This window comes from Neovison vison, chromosome 8 (assembly GCF_020171115.1).
Source record: "Neovison vison isolate M4711 chromosome 8, ASM_NN_V1, whole genome shotgun sequence".
Classification (NCBI taxonomy): Eukaryota; Metazoa; Chordata; class Mammalia; order Carnivora; family Mustelidae; genus Neogale; species Neogale vison.
In genome coordinates this window covers 76770620-76787924 of record NC_058098.1, presented here as the reverse complement: position 1 = coordinate 76787924, position 17305 = coordinate 76770620, and the positions used below count along the sequence as shown (strand labels likewise).

The window sequence follows — 17305 nt, the reverse complement described above, 5'->3', positions numbered from 1 at the left end:
CGGCAGGAGTCTTGAACAAATATTTTCTGAGTGCTTTGTCTGGGGCAGGCACTGGTTTTGGCCCTTTGGATATGTTAGTGAAAGATTTCTGCCCTTTTGGGAAATTCCAGTGCTTTTCTCTAAGCACAAATTTTTGTTCTTTAAGGACAGCCTTGGCAAGTAGTAGCTCCATCAAGAAACTTGAGGAAAGAAAATATGAATTCTAAGTGCATTACTTAAAAAAATTCTTTTTCTGACCAGTATGTTTTAATGCCCTAAATGGAGGCACTGAGAAGGGCAGTTAGGGGGAAAAATTAGTGAAACAGTACTATTTCTTGTTCAGAAATGTGAATGTATCATTTAAAAACAATTTTCCCAAGTGGTCTTGCTCCAGTAAATTGTCTTCGAAGTACATGTTCTTGACTGAAGTATAATGGAGGCAGTTTCTTGTGTTTTTAAGGGATGCTTATTTATTTAGTAGTAAATAAGGGTACAACTTTTTCACCCATTTTCTCATTTTGAAACCTGGGTGTTAACTTTTCTGTTAAATGAAACATTTCTAGTGAATCTTCTCTCACTGCTCTCCTTTTCTCCTTTTTTCCTTTTTTTAATTTTTAATTTTTTATAAACATATATTTTTATCTCCAGGGGTACAGGTCTGTGAATCGCCAGGTTTACACACTTCACAGCACTCACCAAAGCACATACCCTACTTTTTCTCCTTTTTAATACAAAATCTAAATCTGTGTTTTTTTCTAACCTGTGTAGAAAATTAGATCAAAATCTCATACAGTGTGAATGGCAAGCTGAGAACAGGGTAATAAAAGCAACAACAAGCAAACACTAAAAAAACCGTTAATATTCATTGACACAGCCACTGGAATGTTAAAAGCAGCACATACTATAAATATTCCCATTTGGAATCTTGAGGTTGGCTGCTTCCATATTCGGCCTACACTCAGCATTTCTTCCCTTTTAGTGCACTCTTTTGATCCCTTGTTAGTGCTTTCGTAGTCTTTGTGTATTATCTTCCCTCTACTTTGAGCCTTCTTGAGGTCCGTGTCCTCCTGGTTTACTTCCTTTTCTCCTCTCCCAGCATTTACTGCAGTGGTACAGCAGTGTGTATACATTCCTTTGTACTCAATGATATTGTAATTAATTTTTTTGTTCTTTGTAAACTAAAGTGTTATGGAATTCTAAGAAATTACTACTTACACAGTCAAAATGGAGAAAACAAATATGGGATGAGATCTAGTTTAATATGGGATTCAAAAGAAAGTTAAATATTTAGTAAAAGAAATGGAGGGAAGGAGCACTTTGGTTAAAGAGGAGAATGGTGTGTTTCATAATCAAAAGTGGGAGTCTGGGGGAGTGGGTTTAGCAAAGTTAATTAGAGAAGAAAGCAGATTATATTGGTTGCATTGATGAGTTTGAGACTTTATTTGAAAATAAATCTGTAGTAATTGTTATGTTTAAATATTTAATACTAAATAATTTAGAGTGTAGTTGATACAGTTTTTGAATAGGTGAACCATACAGTTTTGGTAGTGATCATCACCTTTTTATGCTAGGTTTTTTTTTCACCCCCAAAATAATTAGACCCTAAATTTTAGAGTCTAAAAATAAAGAGGTGCCTGGCTGGTTCAATTAGAAGAGCCTGCAATTAATTCTTTTTTTTTTTTTTTTAAATTTTATTTATTTGACAGGCAGAGATCACAAGTAGGCAGAGAGGCAGGCAGAGAGAGAGGAAGAAGCAGGCTCCCTGCTGAGCACAGAGCCCAATGTGGGGCTCGATCCCAGGACCCTGGGATCATGACCTGAGCCGAAGGCAGCGGCTTTAACCCACTGAGCCACCCAGGCGCCCCTGCAATTAATTCTTGATCTCAGGGTTATGAGTTCGAGCCCCACATTAGGTGTAGAGATTACTTAAAAAGAAAAAAAAGCTTAAAAAAAATTCAAAATCTGGTAAATATTTTTCTCTTCCCATGAAAAAAAAGTAACACTATTGCATCTGTGAAATGGGTTTGAGAATAGTATTGTAGTTCAAATAAATTGGAAAATGCTTAAGAATTATTAAAAATGCTTTCTAATCTCCTAATGTTAGGTACTCTAAAAGAAATGTGTTAGTAATCTTTGGGCTCTCAAGTATGAGTATTTCATCTTGTTTTCTGACATACTTCTTTTTTAAACCAAAGATGAAATAGAGTAAGAAACTTTATGAATGCAATCTTTTGCATTAGAGTGTTTATATTTTGGGCAGATTCCTAAAGAGTTTATTTATGAAGGAAGGTGGGTTACTTCCTGACATCCCAGTAAGTAAAATACTGTCAAATTTCTGTCAACATATACCAAACGGAGGTTTCTATTTTGTGTATGGCAGGAAAACAGTTATCATTTAACAAATTCTGGAATGATTTAAAATGTGATTTTTAAAAAAAGATTTTATTTATTTATTTGACAGAGGGATCACAAGTAGGCAGAGAGGCAGGCAGAGAGAGGGGAAGCAGGCTTCTCGCTGAGCAGAGAGCCCAATGCGGGGCTCGATCCCAGCACCCTGAGATCATGACCTGAGCTTGAACGCAGAGGTTTAACCCACCTAGCCACCCAGGCACCCCTAAAATGTGATTTTTTAAAAATCATAATTAAATAGGCAAGTATCTTAAAACTTTTTCATTTTGTGGGGCTTTTTTTTTTTTTTTTGTAGTTTGTATGGTCTCACAATTTTTCATCTGTATGTTCATTCATTAGTGCTTAATAGAGAATCTTTCATTTGTGGGTTATGACCAAAGGGTTGTGAAATCATTTTAGTTTTTTCTTTTGAGGGTTTGTTTGTTAGTAAACTAAATTAGAATTATTAGAGTAAACTTAGAAGTAATAAGGGTGAATGTTTATGACCTTAATTTCAGGTTTTTATATGAGCTTTTTTTTTTCCAGTTTTATACATGTTTATGTATGTACTGGGTTATATATTTATAACAGTGGATTGTGACTCCCCAAATCTGAAAGCTACTGATGTTACAGATTTCTGTAATTCAGATCATCGGGTCAACACCTACACCTTGAGCCACAAAGATAAAAGGGGTAAAAATGAATAGTTGCAGCAGTTTAAAAAATTAGTCAACTGGGAGATCTTATAGGAGAGCATTAGTTAATAGATTATTGAATGAATGGCATAGATACGACCTACCATATGTTGAGGCCTCAGAGTGTGCCAGCACTATGCTAATGACTTTACATTCATTATTTCACTTAATTTTCACAGACAACCCTATGAATTTGTGGGTATGTTTGTTATCCCAGTTTTACCCTTGAAGAAATGAAACTTAGTGAGGTAATGTATTAGCTGATTTGTCTGATGACCACAGGGCTTTCTCTTAACCATGTGTCCCAGAGGAAGCAAACTCCCAGGCTGTATACCCTCGGAAGGCTACCTGGGGAAGAACTGCACCTGAGTCTTGAGGTGGAATTTGGTTAGGTAAGCAGGAATTTTGAGAAAGCCATTTAACATGGGGGAACAGAGATATGAACAAGTTGACCCCGTAACTGTTAAAGTAGGTGCTTGGAGCATTGTACTGAAAGACTTAAGTTATCTGTGTCCTCTAGGCTTTATGCTCCAGGACCATTTGTTACGTTCCATTCCCTTTTGCCACGTCTGGCTCTTAACTGGCATTCAGTAAAGCATTTCAAGAGATGAATGCTCCTTGTCCATGACTCCAAAGAGAAGCAACTGGGAAAAGAAGAGAGGGATCATTATTAGATATTAATAGGGAATTGCCTGTATTACTCCAGAAATTGTCATGTCAGTTTTAATAAGTCATAAAGAATATAACTCTGAAATATAATATGCTGAAGCTCTGGTGAGAATGTTTAGCCTGTGGTATAGATAGGGATAAAGAGAAGAGTGTGTACCTCAGACCTCCTTGTCTATTTAGAGCCTTCCATCAGAAATACTATACTTGGTAAAGATAATAACCTGTTTTATAGTGTGTTTTGGAAACCTGCTCAATGTTTTAAGTCCAGTTTGCTTAATTTGGTAAAATATTTATTGTTAAAGGATTTTTTTTCTTTTAAAGATAAAACTAGTTCTCGTGAGCTCTTTTTAATTATAAAAGCCAGTATATTTCTCAAGATATACATTTGGTCAGCCCAAAAAATGTTTCTCAGAACGCCCACCTTGTTCATGTCCCTGTCATCCTTACCTGTCAGTCATCTAAAGAAATACAATAATGTATACATGTATAACTCCAGTAAGAAATAGAATGTGGAAAACACTCAGTTTGGTATAAGCTATTAAAGGACAGAGAGGACAGAGATAGCAATTTTGGTTGGGAATGAAGGAATACTCTGCGAAAGAGGAAAATTTTTTTTTGTTTTGTTTTGTTTTTTTCCCCAATTTATTTATTTTCAGAAAAACAGTATTCATTATTTTTTCACCACACCCAGTGCTCCATGCAAGCTGTGCCCTCTATAATACCCACCACCTGGTACCCCAACCTCCCACCCCCCCATCACTTCAAACCCCTCAGATTGTTTTTCAGAGTCCATAGTCTCTCATGGTTCATCTCCCCTTCCAATTTACCACAAAGCACATACCCTCCCCAATGTCCATAACCCTACCCCCCTTCTCCCAACCCCCCTCCCCCCAGCAACCCACAGTTTGTTTCATGAGATTAAGAGTCACTTATGGTTTGAAAGAGGAAAATTTAAGGATAGCTAGGCTTCTAAGGATATGAACAACTAATTCACAAGAAAATATATAGTAAGCAAATAAGTTAAGGTATATTTAGACTCATAACTAAAGAAATATTATTTGAAGCAGATTATATTTTATTTTTAATGATTTAAATCGATTTTAAACCATATCTGTTCTCCAGTCAGTCTGTAAAGGTGCAGTGGTTCTTGAATGTAGTGAAACGTCTGGGAAGCGTACAAACAACAGGTCCTTGGGGCTCCGCTGTAGATCAGTTAAATCAGAATGTCTTTCTTGTATATTAGTCAGTTACTCACCACCATAGCCTTGTGAGGAAACCTAGGCTTTACAAATAGATTAAATGACTTGCCCAAGGGACTGGCCTAGAGCACTTTGAATTCTCTGCAAATTTGTGGAACCTTGCTGCTCCTGCTGGCTTGGCTGTTGTGTTGAGTCAATAAATATTCTGGCTATTCAGAGTTGATTGTAATGTTGGGAGTTGCAAAGTATTCTAGAGCATAGCAACATAAGATAGTCTCCACTTTAGATAAGTCCTAATTTGCCTTTCTTCCATATCAGCAGACACTTAGAATTGATATCCTTTATTGTTTTTTGTTTTGTTTGTTTTGTGATGGTGTATTCCTTTTTTTGATCCTCAGCTTGACCTCTTTGGAAGTGAAATGAAAGAGTAAGGAACATTCTCTTGATTGTGTCTTTTTGTCTCAGAAGAATGCTGTTTTGCTCTTTGTCTGCCTAGACCTGTCTCCTGTGCCTGTTCCTGCCTCTTTCCTCAAATGGCTCAGATTTTCTTGACCCTCGGTTGCTTATTCAGAGTGATGATGGCTTTCTAATCTTTCAAGATTCAGTTCAGTGGACACTCATCTATGATGAAACATTGGTTAAAAAAAAATCACAAAACTCTACTTCATTTGTCTCCCTTATTTCTGTATATTTCGTTTTCCAGTACATATTTCATCACATCTAGAAAGGCATTTTGAATACATAGGTTATTGAGTGAAAAGAGAAAGGGGGATTTATGAGAAAAGCCTACATTTTATCTGTTCATTCACTCTTCCTAGTAATGAGAAGCTGTATCTGCACTTTTAATATTATGTGTTACGATGAAGGAGTTAGTCCCGTAATCAAGTCAAGGTAATTAATTCCTGATCTTCTGGCTTTGTCTGCACATTTTGGCTTTTTAAATTTTTTCATTGGTGATATCTTAGGAACAGAAGGAAAAGACAGTAAAGTGTGGAGGAAGGTAGGTTTTGTTTTGTTTTGTTTTGTTCTGGTTAGAGGGAAGAGTTTTTTTAGGAATCTCATTGACAAGTATTTTAAAGCAAATAAAATGACCATTACCATTGTCAGGTATGAAGACATAGTTTTAAAAATTCTTATGTCTCACCATTTATTCAGATATTTTACATTTTATTTTTTTTTTACTTATTTTTTTTTAAAGATTTTATTTATTTATTTGACAGAGAGAAATCACAAGTAGGCAGAGAGGCAGGCAGAGAGAGAGAGGGGGAAGCAGGCCCCCTGCTGAGCAGAGAGCCTGATGCGGGACTCGATCCCAGGACTCTGAGATCATGACCTGAGCTGAAGGCAGCGGCTTAACCCACTGAGCCACCCAGGCGCCCCAGATATTTTACATTTTAGTACAGTTTTATTGTTATAAAATATAATTCCTATACATTTCTCTTAGAGAAATTTCCTTTTTAAAAAGATTTTATCTGAGAGAGAGAGAGAATGAGCGGGGGGCTAGAGAAGAGGGCCAGGGAGAAGCAAACTCCCTGCTGAGCAGGCGCCATTTCAGAGAAATTTCTAATTAATCTTTTTGTTGATATTATGAATGGACAATTTACCTCCATTCACCACTATTTTTTACCTGGCTACTGTAAGGTAGGCTGCCGATTTCAAGAAACATAGTCTTATGGCTTTTCTTATTCAGTCTAAAAGCGGGATTTTTTTGTTGCTGATTTTAGATATTTTAGGGAAAATCATAGCTTTGATGACAACATTGTTTTACCCTTCCTGAAACAGTTACCCCTATTTGTGTTTCCTAGTTTGCTCTTTAATCCTAGATTCAGAATAATGCTAAGTAATAACAGTAAGAATAGTCATTATTGTCTTGATTCTGGTTTTAAAGGTTGTGCCTTTAAAGGTTTTTGGTTTTAAAGGAAGTGCTTCTTAGAGGGGGAATGCCCTAAATCAGATCTTGGCTATTGAATTTTTAAGACTGTGTGTTTTTAAATAATTTGGTTTCTTTTTGTTATACTGTGTTAATATTTTCTAATTTATATTTTATTATAATTAGACTTTTTGGCCAGAATAATGTCCGTATTAGAATTAAGTGAGTTTGTGACCAGTTTTCTAGGTATTCCATAGAAGATTAAAAAGGGGCACAGTGGGGGCTTAAGTGGGTAGGAGAAGAATCCATGAAACAAGATGGGATAGGGAGGGAGACAAACCATAAGTGACTCTTAATCTCACGAAACAAACTGTGGGTTGCTGGGGGGAGGGGGGTTGGGAGAAGGGGGGTAGGGTTATGGACATTGGGGAGGGTGTGTGCTTTTGGGTAAATTGGAAGGGGAGATGAACCATGAGAGACTATGGACTCTGAAAAACAATCTGAGGGGTTTGAAGTGGCAGGTGGGGGGGAGGTTGGGGTACCAGGTGGTGGGTATTATAGAGGGCACAGCTTGCATGGAGCACTGGGTGTGGTGAAAAAATAATGAATACTCTTTTTTTGAAAATAAATAAATTGGGGGGGGGGAAAAAGAATGAAATCTTGCCATTTGGCTGGCACATGGATAAAGCCAGGGAGTATTACTGTAAGCAAAATAAGTCAGAGAAAGATAAATATGATATGATTTCATTCATATATGGAATTTGAGAAACAAAACATATGAGCATATGGAAAGAGGAAAAAGAGGGAAATAAACTAAGAGAATCTTAATGACAAAGAATAAACTGAGGGTTGCTGAAGGCCAGGTGGGTGGTGGTTGGGTTAAATGGGTGATGGGCACTAAGGAGGGCACTTGTTAATGATGAACACTGGATGTTCTGTGTAAGTGATGAATCACTAAATTCTACTCCTGAAACTAATATTACACTATATGTTAGCTAACTAGAATTAAAATAAAAATTTGAAAGGAAAAAAGGAAAAAAAAAGGGGGGGCACAGTTTCTGTAATCTCAGTTTTTGTTTTAAAGTCAGCTTTATTAATTATATAATTTTAATTACTTTTAGTTGAAGTCTGATTGAAATGTTAGAGACATACAGTCATTGATTTTGTTGCTGCTATTCAGCATATAAAATTTCATTTTCTTTATCAAGACTAGTTATCAGGTATATGGTATACTTGTATCAGGAGACACATAATCCCTGGCTCTCTTTTGGTGATGTTAATAGCCATTGTACATTCTTTAGAGATTGCAAAATGGTTCTTTGCTTATTAGCTGAAGTTCTCTAAAGAACTTTTATACCTGAACTACTGTTTACCCTGAGGTACAATTCCTGTAGAAACCAGGATAAATGTTTCATTGGTTCTCTTTATTTACTAGTTTGTTTTTTTTTTTTAAGATTTATTAATTTTAGAGTGAGAGGGGGAGGAGAGCACGTTCCCATGCAAGCAGGGGTAGGGGAGAAGGAGAGAATCTCAAGCCGACTCCCAGCAGACTCCCAGCTGACTCCCAGCTGAGCATGGGCTCCTTGGAGGGAGTGCTGAATCTAACGGCCGAGATCACAACCTGAGCTGAAATCCAGAGTCCAAGGCTTAACAGATTGAGCCACCCAGGCACCCTGTTTACCAGTTTTTAAGATAATGATTTGGTTCGATACCATTCTTCAAGGGCATAACCTGTGGGGTTTTCTTTTGTTTGTATTTAATATTTTTTAGTTTCATTATGAACTCAATGGATTTAAACATACATTGCAGTCATTTACCATGGTTCATGCTCTGATGTCATTTTTGGTTAGTGAGAACCATACATCTTGAATCCTGTGCTGTTTTAAGTAGGACTTTAGTAATCTTTGATAAGGGCTGTTTTTATTAAGGGAAACGTAGAAATGCAGAAATATTCATTACCTGATCTTTTTTTTTTTTTTTTAAAGATTTTATTTATTTATTTTGACAGAGAGAGATTACAAGTAGGCAGAGAGGCAGGTAGAGAGAGAAGGAGGAGGAAGCAGGCTCCCCGCCGAGCAGAGAGCCCGATGCAGGACTCGATCCCAGGACCCTGAGATCATGACCTGAGCCAAAGGCAGCGGCTTAACCCACCGAGCCACCCAGGCGCCCCTTCATTACCTGATCTTAAACATTGTATTTTATAACAAAAATTTGATATGAAATGTTTTTACATATTAATTCTAATTACAAAAATAATGCCTTCTTACTTTAGAAAGTTAGAATAAACAGAGTTATAGAGGAGAACATGAAAATCACTCTGTTTTACCACATAGAGGTAATGTGTTATGGTGTTTATTTTATCTTTTAATCTTAATGTATGATTATGTATTTTTCTCTGGTTATATTCATATATGTTTTGTAGCCTGCTTTTTAAGAAAAATATTTTTGGGGGGCACCAGGGTGGCTTAGTTGGTTAAGCGCCTGCCTTCAGCTCAGGTCATGATCCCAGAGTCCTAGGATTAAACCCCACATTGCTCTCCTTCCATGTTCTCTCTCTTAAATAAATAAATAAATCTTAAAAAACAAGAAAGATTTTATTTATTTGAGAGAGAGAATGTGAGCAGGGCAGAGGGAAAGGGAAAAGCAGGCTCCCTGCTCTCAGTGTTTGGTCCCAGGACGCCCAGATCATGACCTGATACAAACGCAGACGCTGAACCTGCTGAGCCACCCAGGTGCCCCTTGTATCCTGCTTTTTTTCTTTATATGACATTTCATTTCATATCCACTAAAGTTCTTTAAAACCGTAATTTTAAATGACTACATTTTATCTAAAGGCATAAACTACAATTTAACAAACTATTCTCTTACGTCAGCTTCCTTTTCTTTTCCCCCAGGAGAATTTTACTGCGCATGTGGGTTGGCATTATGACTTTGATTTTCTAGGTTATTACTTAGGACGTACTGCTAGATGTGGGTTGTTTTGTTTTCCCTTAAGGTTTATTTATTTATTAGAGAGAGAGAGAGCACGAACGAGGGTGGGAGAGGGGCAGAGGAAGAGGGAGAGGATCTCAAGCAGACTCCGTACTGAGCGCGGAGCCAAAGTCCAGAATCAGATGCTCCACCATCAACTGACTGAGCCACCCAGGCAACCCTAGATGTAGAATTTTTTTAAAGCCATTGAGTGCAGCCTGCGGTTTCCTGCTCACCTGGGAACCTGCTTCTCCCTCTGCCCCTCCCCCGCTTAGTGCACGCACGTTCTCTCTCTCTCAAATAAATAAAATCTTTCAAAAAAATTTTTAAGTGTTTTAAATGAATATAGCTAATCTCTGGTTTTTAAATTTTATAGGTAAAATTCCTTTTTTTTTTTTTGGTCTTTTGACTAGGACTACCCAAAATAAAGCATTTACTTAAGATTAAATGTCATTACTAAATGTTGTACATGTTTTATAATTACAAATAGTCTTAAAGTTCTGAAATGATGTTAATTTTACTTGATTGATGGATACAGTTAGAACCTTAGAAACCCAGTGATTGCCTTGAAGAAAAATAACTGGTGAATGACAAAGCTTGTATTGAAAACCAGTATTTTTAGCTTCTCGTCAAGCTCTAATTCTTAGTTCATTTCAGTAATGTATAATTTTATATTACTTTAAACTTCCTTGTAATGAATACTAAACTATGTTCAGGATGTATAGTAGAAAAAACCTTGACAGTATTCCATGCTTTATTAAATAACTACTGTTCCTGGTATGCTACTGCCTTTCTTTCCTTGAGATTAAAAATTAAAGCATTTGATTAATACACTGTAAGGTTGGGAGGAGGAAGGAAGCAGGTAAAAAGTGCTTTTGTATTATCTTTCATAGTTTTTCGCTCCTGTGGGAGGATGGAACATAATGACATCATCTGTATATTTTGGATAATTTAAGAAATATTCTGTTTAAAAGATCAATCATGATTGTTACCAAGGTTTTCAAGTAATTTGAGACATCTAATAGTAATTTTTAGTTCTAAAACTTGAAGTGAAAATTAATTGGAAAAAAAGATTATCTCTTAATATGGTCAAAAGTAGGCTTTTGAACATAAATATACAGAAGAACCAACTGGAGTAATTATTGAAAAATGAAGGTTCTTAGTCTCCACCCTGAGTATTTTTTTTTTTACTTCCTTTTTTTTTTAAACAATTTTATTGCATTTCACACTCCTGGTATTTTAATGGTCTCGATTTAAGATGGAGCTCAGGGATATGGATTTTAAACAGTCTAATAGACATTTACTAGGTAATATCAAGGCACTTTTTCCAAAGTGGATATACAAGTTTATACACCGACATTCACACATGAAAGGTCCAGTTGTTCTACATTCTCACCCAAACCAGATACTATTAGGCATTTTAGTTTTAGCCAGTCTGGTGGATGTGAAGTGGTACCTTACTGTTGTTTTTAATTTGCTTTTACTGGTGAGTAAGGGTGTTGAGGATCTTTACATATGCTTATTAGTCATCTCTATGTTGTCTTCTCAGAAATGCCTACCTGAGTCTTTTGTGTCTTTGGGGCACCTGGGTGGCTCAGTGGGTTAAAGCCTCTGCCTTCGGCTCAGGTCGTGATCGACCCCACATCGGGCTCTCTGCTCAGTGGGGAGCCTTCTCCCCCCCCCCCCGCCTCTGCCTGCTTGTGATCTCTGTTAAATAAATAAATAAAATCTTTTAAAAAATAAATTTAAATGGGTTGTCTTTTACTGATTTGAAGGCGTCCTTATGTCATTGGGGGTTCTCAAGTGGTTGTATCTAAATATCAGATTGGGCTTTGCACTTTTTTTTTTTTTTTTTAAAGATTTTATTTAGTGCTCGCTTCGGCAGCACGTACACTATGATTTTATTTATTTGAGTGAGAGCGAGAGAGAGAGAACACACAGAGGAAGAGGGAGAAAGAGAAGCAGGCTCCCCACTGAGCAGGCAGCCAGTATGGGACTTGATCCCAGTCCCCTGGGACCATGATCTGAGCCAAAAGCAGATGCTTAACTGACTGAGCCACCCGGTGCCCCTGAATTTCTCAGTTTTTATGAAAAACAATTATTAATTTTCTTCTTGTACTTTTTGTGCTCTTCAGAATGAATTTTTCTTGGACTGCATTTTGAGAAATGCTGAGACAAGAACCACTTTCTGGTTGACAAGAACTGTTTCCTGGTTGACAGGGAAAATAGGTTTCTTTCTGAGTAATCCCCTGACATCTCTAGTTTTGTCAGCAGTTCTACCTCCTCTAGGAATCCCCCTGTTGGTCTCTTCCTTTCATAATACTAAATTTGAGGCTCTGAATTTTGTGTTCCTAATGTTAAGCATATAGTTCTTTCTATTGCAGTAAATGCAATGGACGATAGCTAAGTTATTTTGGTGGCTTAGAGCCATGTTTCCCCATTTTTTCCCCCAGAAATATCCTAGCCACAGAGGGGAGTAAGTACAGAACCCCAGGGGCATCCCCAGTCCTGGGTAGACCTGAAGTAGCCACTGAAAGCAAAGGATGGCTCTTTGAACTCTGTGTAGCTTTTAGGAGTATAGTTTGCTTTCATTTGAAAGTAACATAGATTCTTTTACTTCAGAATTTAGAGTGAACTTGAGGGGAAGCTGCAGGAGGCTATACCACATTTATTCAGCATCTTCAAATACCTGTGGTAGCCCTGGGCTTAGGGTTTTTATATATTGCCTTCCCTATTCCATTTGCTTTACCAGCCCACTGTAGTTAAGAAACTTGCATGGTGATTACTGGCAGAAGGGAAAGAGTATCTCGCTTTCATTGCTCTGCTGTCTGTACTATGGGGTCACAGGGTACTAAGGTGAAATCATGGGATTGTATCTTGAAACAACAGAAAAGAGCTGAATGAATAAATAAATACACAACAGTGTGAGAAAATAAAAAAGTTTTTATGTTTTTAGTGGACCAAGAATTTTGAGGAATTTATGGAAAGGAAAAGCAGTTAGATATCCTAATTTTAGAAGTTAAGCGTTCATTTTGATCCTAGCTATTGGGGAAGTGCTAAAGACCATATAAGGAATATTAATTTTCTGTTGGTTTATATATTTGTCTGTAAAATGATTATTTCTCAAAGGATTTTATGATTTTTAAGTGTCCACTAATTTGTTCTAAGTAAGTTTTTGGTTAATTAAGTTTTTGTTACTTAATGCATCCTCAAAATAGTCTATAATTAGTCATTCTTTTGGGGACACCTTTTCCTTTACTTAAAGTTGATACTTTTGATTACCTTGGTTATCTAAAGTTAAAAAACTGAAAGTGTACAACTTCGAGGTAAAATACTATATGATTTTTGATAGTAACTTAATTTTACTGTAACTATGCGTTAACTTGCAAACATCTGGTATTACGAGTTATGTAACTTGGTGTATTGTTTTAGGATTCTAAGCAAACCATTATTCTTTCTTCAAAGATTCTGTGGTTAAACAGTAAACTTATATGTATCTGTACTCTCTTGTTCTGTTTTATTCTTTATATTGTGATATGCTGTTTTTAAGTAGTTTTAGGAGTTATATATAAACAGATCGTTCTCTTAAATAAGCTTTTGCTTAATAAAAGGAAGGGGGCAGGGGAACGCCTTTCAGGGTGACTAATGACCAAAAGACCGTGAAGACCAAACAATAAGACAACAGTATTGTAATTGGTCATTGACTCTTGATGAGGATTCAGTTATAATTATAAGTCTTTTGTTAATTAAATTAATATTGGTAGTCTTAATCAAAACAGAATAACTTTTCCTACATAATGAGTAGATACATAAAATGCTTAACATCAAGGTCATTTGAAATTAAGGTGTCACAATACACTTTTTTTTATTGTGGCAAAAACATAAATTTACTCTTAACAATTTTTAAGTGTACAGTACAGTGTTATTAGCGATATGTACATTGTTGTACAACAGATCTTCAGAACTTTTTCATCTTAACATGACTGAAATCCCATACTCCTTGAATAACTAGTTTCCTGTGTGCCCCACCTCCACTTGTCCCTGGCAACTACTATTCCACTTTTTGTTTCAGTGAGTTTGATTATTTTAGATACTGCATATAAGTGGAATCATGCAGTATTTGTATTTTGTGATTGGCTAATTTCACATGCATATATATGCATACACAAATACACATTGCATTTTGTTCATTCATTTATCTATTGATGGACATCCATGTTGCTTTTACACTTTGGCTATTATGAATAATGCTGCAATGAATATGGGTATGTCACCATACTTACATTTAAAGGCTATATTGGCTTTTTTTGTTGCAGATATATTCGACTTTATGGGAGAAAATTTAGCAAAGAAGATCATGTTCTTTTTATCAAGTTATTGTATGAGCTGGTATCAATTCCAAAACTGGAAATCAGCATGATGCAGGGATTTGCCCGTCTCTTGATCAACTTGTTAAAGTAAGTAAATTTCCTGTGATTTCTCCTAACAGTTTTTGGTTTGTTTCTTCAAGGTTTTAGGCAACACAAGCTAAGTGTTCTTTGGTAAGAAGACCCAAGTCCCAAATTGCCAGTTTGCAAAAAGGTTACAGAAAATTTTATCATAAGTTTAAGCCATATGTGTTAATTAATTAAAATTCTGTCTCCTCTGTGAGGCCTTCTGTTTTGAAGCACACATGGAAACATACGTCACCTGTTGTTCGTTTAAACTAGTTCTCTTCCATTTTATATGTGGTAAGATCCTAGAGGAGTCATGAATCATTTATTCTTTACTCCTAGGTACCCAGCACAGTGCTGGAAACATTAAATGCTTCATAGATAAGATGGGAGAATAGGAAATTCATTGGCAGTAATTGTGGCACAAATTTAAAAGGTGAAAGATTTATGCAATCTGAAGAGAAACCAGAGTATGGTGGCACAAATTTAAATCCCCCTTTTACCTGGTGCTCTTTGAGGTTTGAGCAGCAATAAGAATCTGATGCATTATTTTTCCTACTGCTGCATTCTACCAGTGAGTTGCTGTGGATAGGGGAAAGCAAGGGCCACCAAGTTGACAGTAGCATTTAACTGTCCTCCGTGTGTAGTAGGTGTAATATATAAACAGCTGTACATGAGTATACTCATATATGTTTACTTTTTTGTTGTTGTTGTTAGGAAAAAGGAACTTCTTTCAAGAGATGATTTGGAGTTACCTTGGAGACCACTTTATGACATGGTGGAAAGAATATTATATTCCAAGACAGAACATCTGGGATTAAATTGGTTTCCTAAGTAAGTTTCCTTTTAAAGTACTTCTTTGGGAACACTTGGGGGCTTTTAGAATTTGGTCATAATTGAGAAATAATTGGGTTATTTGAGATAAGCAAATATACATTTCAGTGTGCACATTTCCTTATAACTTGACTCTTAAAATAATTTATTGCCCTCTTTAAATTATAACTGAAATTTCACTTAAGAATTTCCTACCAGGATATCTGACAGTTAGCATTACCATAGTGGCCAAAGACAGCATATTTTTGTTTGAAATCTAGTATTTTATCATTGAAAATAATGCACATTGGCATTCTTTATAATATATTCACATGTGTTTTAATTCTTCAAGTAAAATGAATACCTCAAGGAGAGGAGCTTGGCATATTCCAGAGGGTGCTCACATCCCAGTTAAAGAAGCATTAGTTTTAGTGACTGTTCATGGAATGCAAGCTATTCACATGCATGGCTTCTTGGTTTAGACACACTAGAATGTAATGTTTAGACATACACTCATACATCTCACAACAGTGAGATAATACCTGAGTTGAAATCAAGAGTCCGAGGCTTAACCGACTGATTCACCCAGGTGCCCCTAAGAAAAATCTCCTAAACTATTTGTGATTGAGGTTTATGTTTAGGAAAGTTTCTACGGTTTTCTTCAGTATACCTCTCCTCTCATTACCTAGAGTTGTTTGTCATACACACACGAACTCATTCCCTGAAGAGCACCATTTTATATACTTCTGTTATTTTCCTTTCTTTTTTATAAATTAAGTCCTTTAAGATTTACTTCTGTGATTTTTCTGTCTCAATTCTAGGCATGTTTTCATTATTTCGTGACTTCTTTTAGCCTCCTCATTTCAGTTCTTTTAATCCTGATCATTTCTCAGGCTTCACTGAAGTTAGCAGCCTTTGTTACACCCTTACCATTGAATTTTTTGAAAATGACTGCAGATGGTAGGATGACAGACTTCAAAAGATTCTTAGGTCATAAGTAAATAGTGAAATGATATAAATGAAAAGAATTTTTTTTTTTTTTAAAGATTTTGTCCATCCATTTGACAGAGATCACAAGTAGGCAGAGAGGCAGGCAGAGAGAGCGGGAAGCAGACTCCCTGTCTAGCAGAGAGCCTGACATGGGGCTCGATCCCAGGACCCTGAGACCACAACCTGAGCCAATGGCAGAGGCTTAATCCACTGAGCCGCCCAGGTGCCCCTAAATGAAAAGAATTTTTAAAAAATGACTGAATCATCCTGAATTTAGCTCCTAATTGGTTTTTGGACAGTGGTCACAAATAGAGTGGTAAGAGATCATTTCTTTCCTGAAGACTTCATGGGGTTAGAATAAGGAAACCCATTTCAACCATAAAAAGAGCAAATTCACCATGAAGCTAAAGGGTACATCTTCAAATATATTTTTACAAATATTTATTATGAAAACCCAAAATTTAGTATAAAGGTATTGTGGTAAAGCATCCTTTTGAGTATTAATTCTGTGGGAGGAAACATGGCATGGACTAGATTGATTGGGCCTTCTTAAAATATGAGGCCATTTAGGTTTTGTCTTATAGATTTCAGGGACCTTTTAATTGTGTTCAAAATAAGTTATCTTTTTTTTTTTTAAGATTTTTTAAGATTTTATTTATATTTTTATTTATTTGACAGACAGAGAAATCACAGGTAGGCAGAGAGGCAGGCAGGGGCGGGGAAGCAGGCTCCCCGCTGAGCAGAGAGCCTGATGCTGGGATCAATCCCAGGACCCTGAGATCATGACCTGAGTCAAAGGCAGTCGCTTAACCTGCTAAGCCACCCAGGCTCCCCAATAAGTTATATTTTTGAAATTTTCCTGGCTGATTTTGACTGCTTCAGAAAATCTTTGGTGAATGCTAGGAGAGAGAAGGCAGTTTCTTCAATAATTTCTTCTTCAGTAAGTTTTTTACTTGCTTTTTTATAATCAAGAGTCTTACTTCCTGCCCTGAGGTGTATCTTTACAAAGGCAGCTGGTTCCTTTTAAGTCCTGCATGGTCGCTAATACATATCTAGGGCTTTCTTCTTTCCTGGAAATTTTTGTCAGAGCTTATCATTGTTAGTGTCAGTCAGTGCTTATAGTTCTCCCCTGCATCTTGATACTCTGCTTATTACCATGTCTTTTCCTGAAGTATGCCATCATTCTTTCTCTCATGGAAACCCTTCTTCCTTAGAAGTTTCACTATGGCTATTCCTGGTCTTTTGAAGAAACATCGTGTCTTTGCTGAAATCTTTGCTAGATTTAAAGCAGGCAGCACC

At 36.5% G+C, this 17305-nt stretch overlaps 1 protein-coding gene across 2 annotated transcripts in view; it reads left to right on the top strand.

Annotated features, from left to right (window-relative positions):
• Positions 1-17305, top strand: part of PSME4 (proteasome activator subunit 4) — a 114942-nt gene that overhangs the window by 6172 nt on the left and 91465 nt on the right. For both annotated transcript variants that reach the window (XM_044263953.1, XM_044263952.1), the window contains exons 2-3: positions 14087-14227; positions 14921-15037. In XM_044263953.1, the coding sequence (XP_044119888.1) occupies positions 14087-14227; positions 14921-15037 (258 nt within the window). The remainder of the gene's footprint in view (positions 1-14086; positions 14228-14920; positions 15038-17305) is intronic.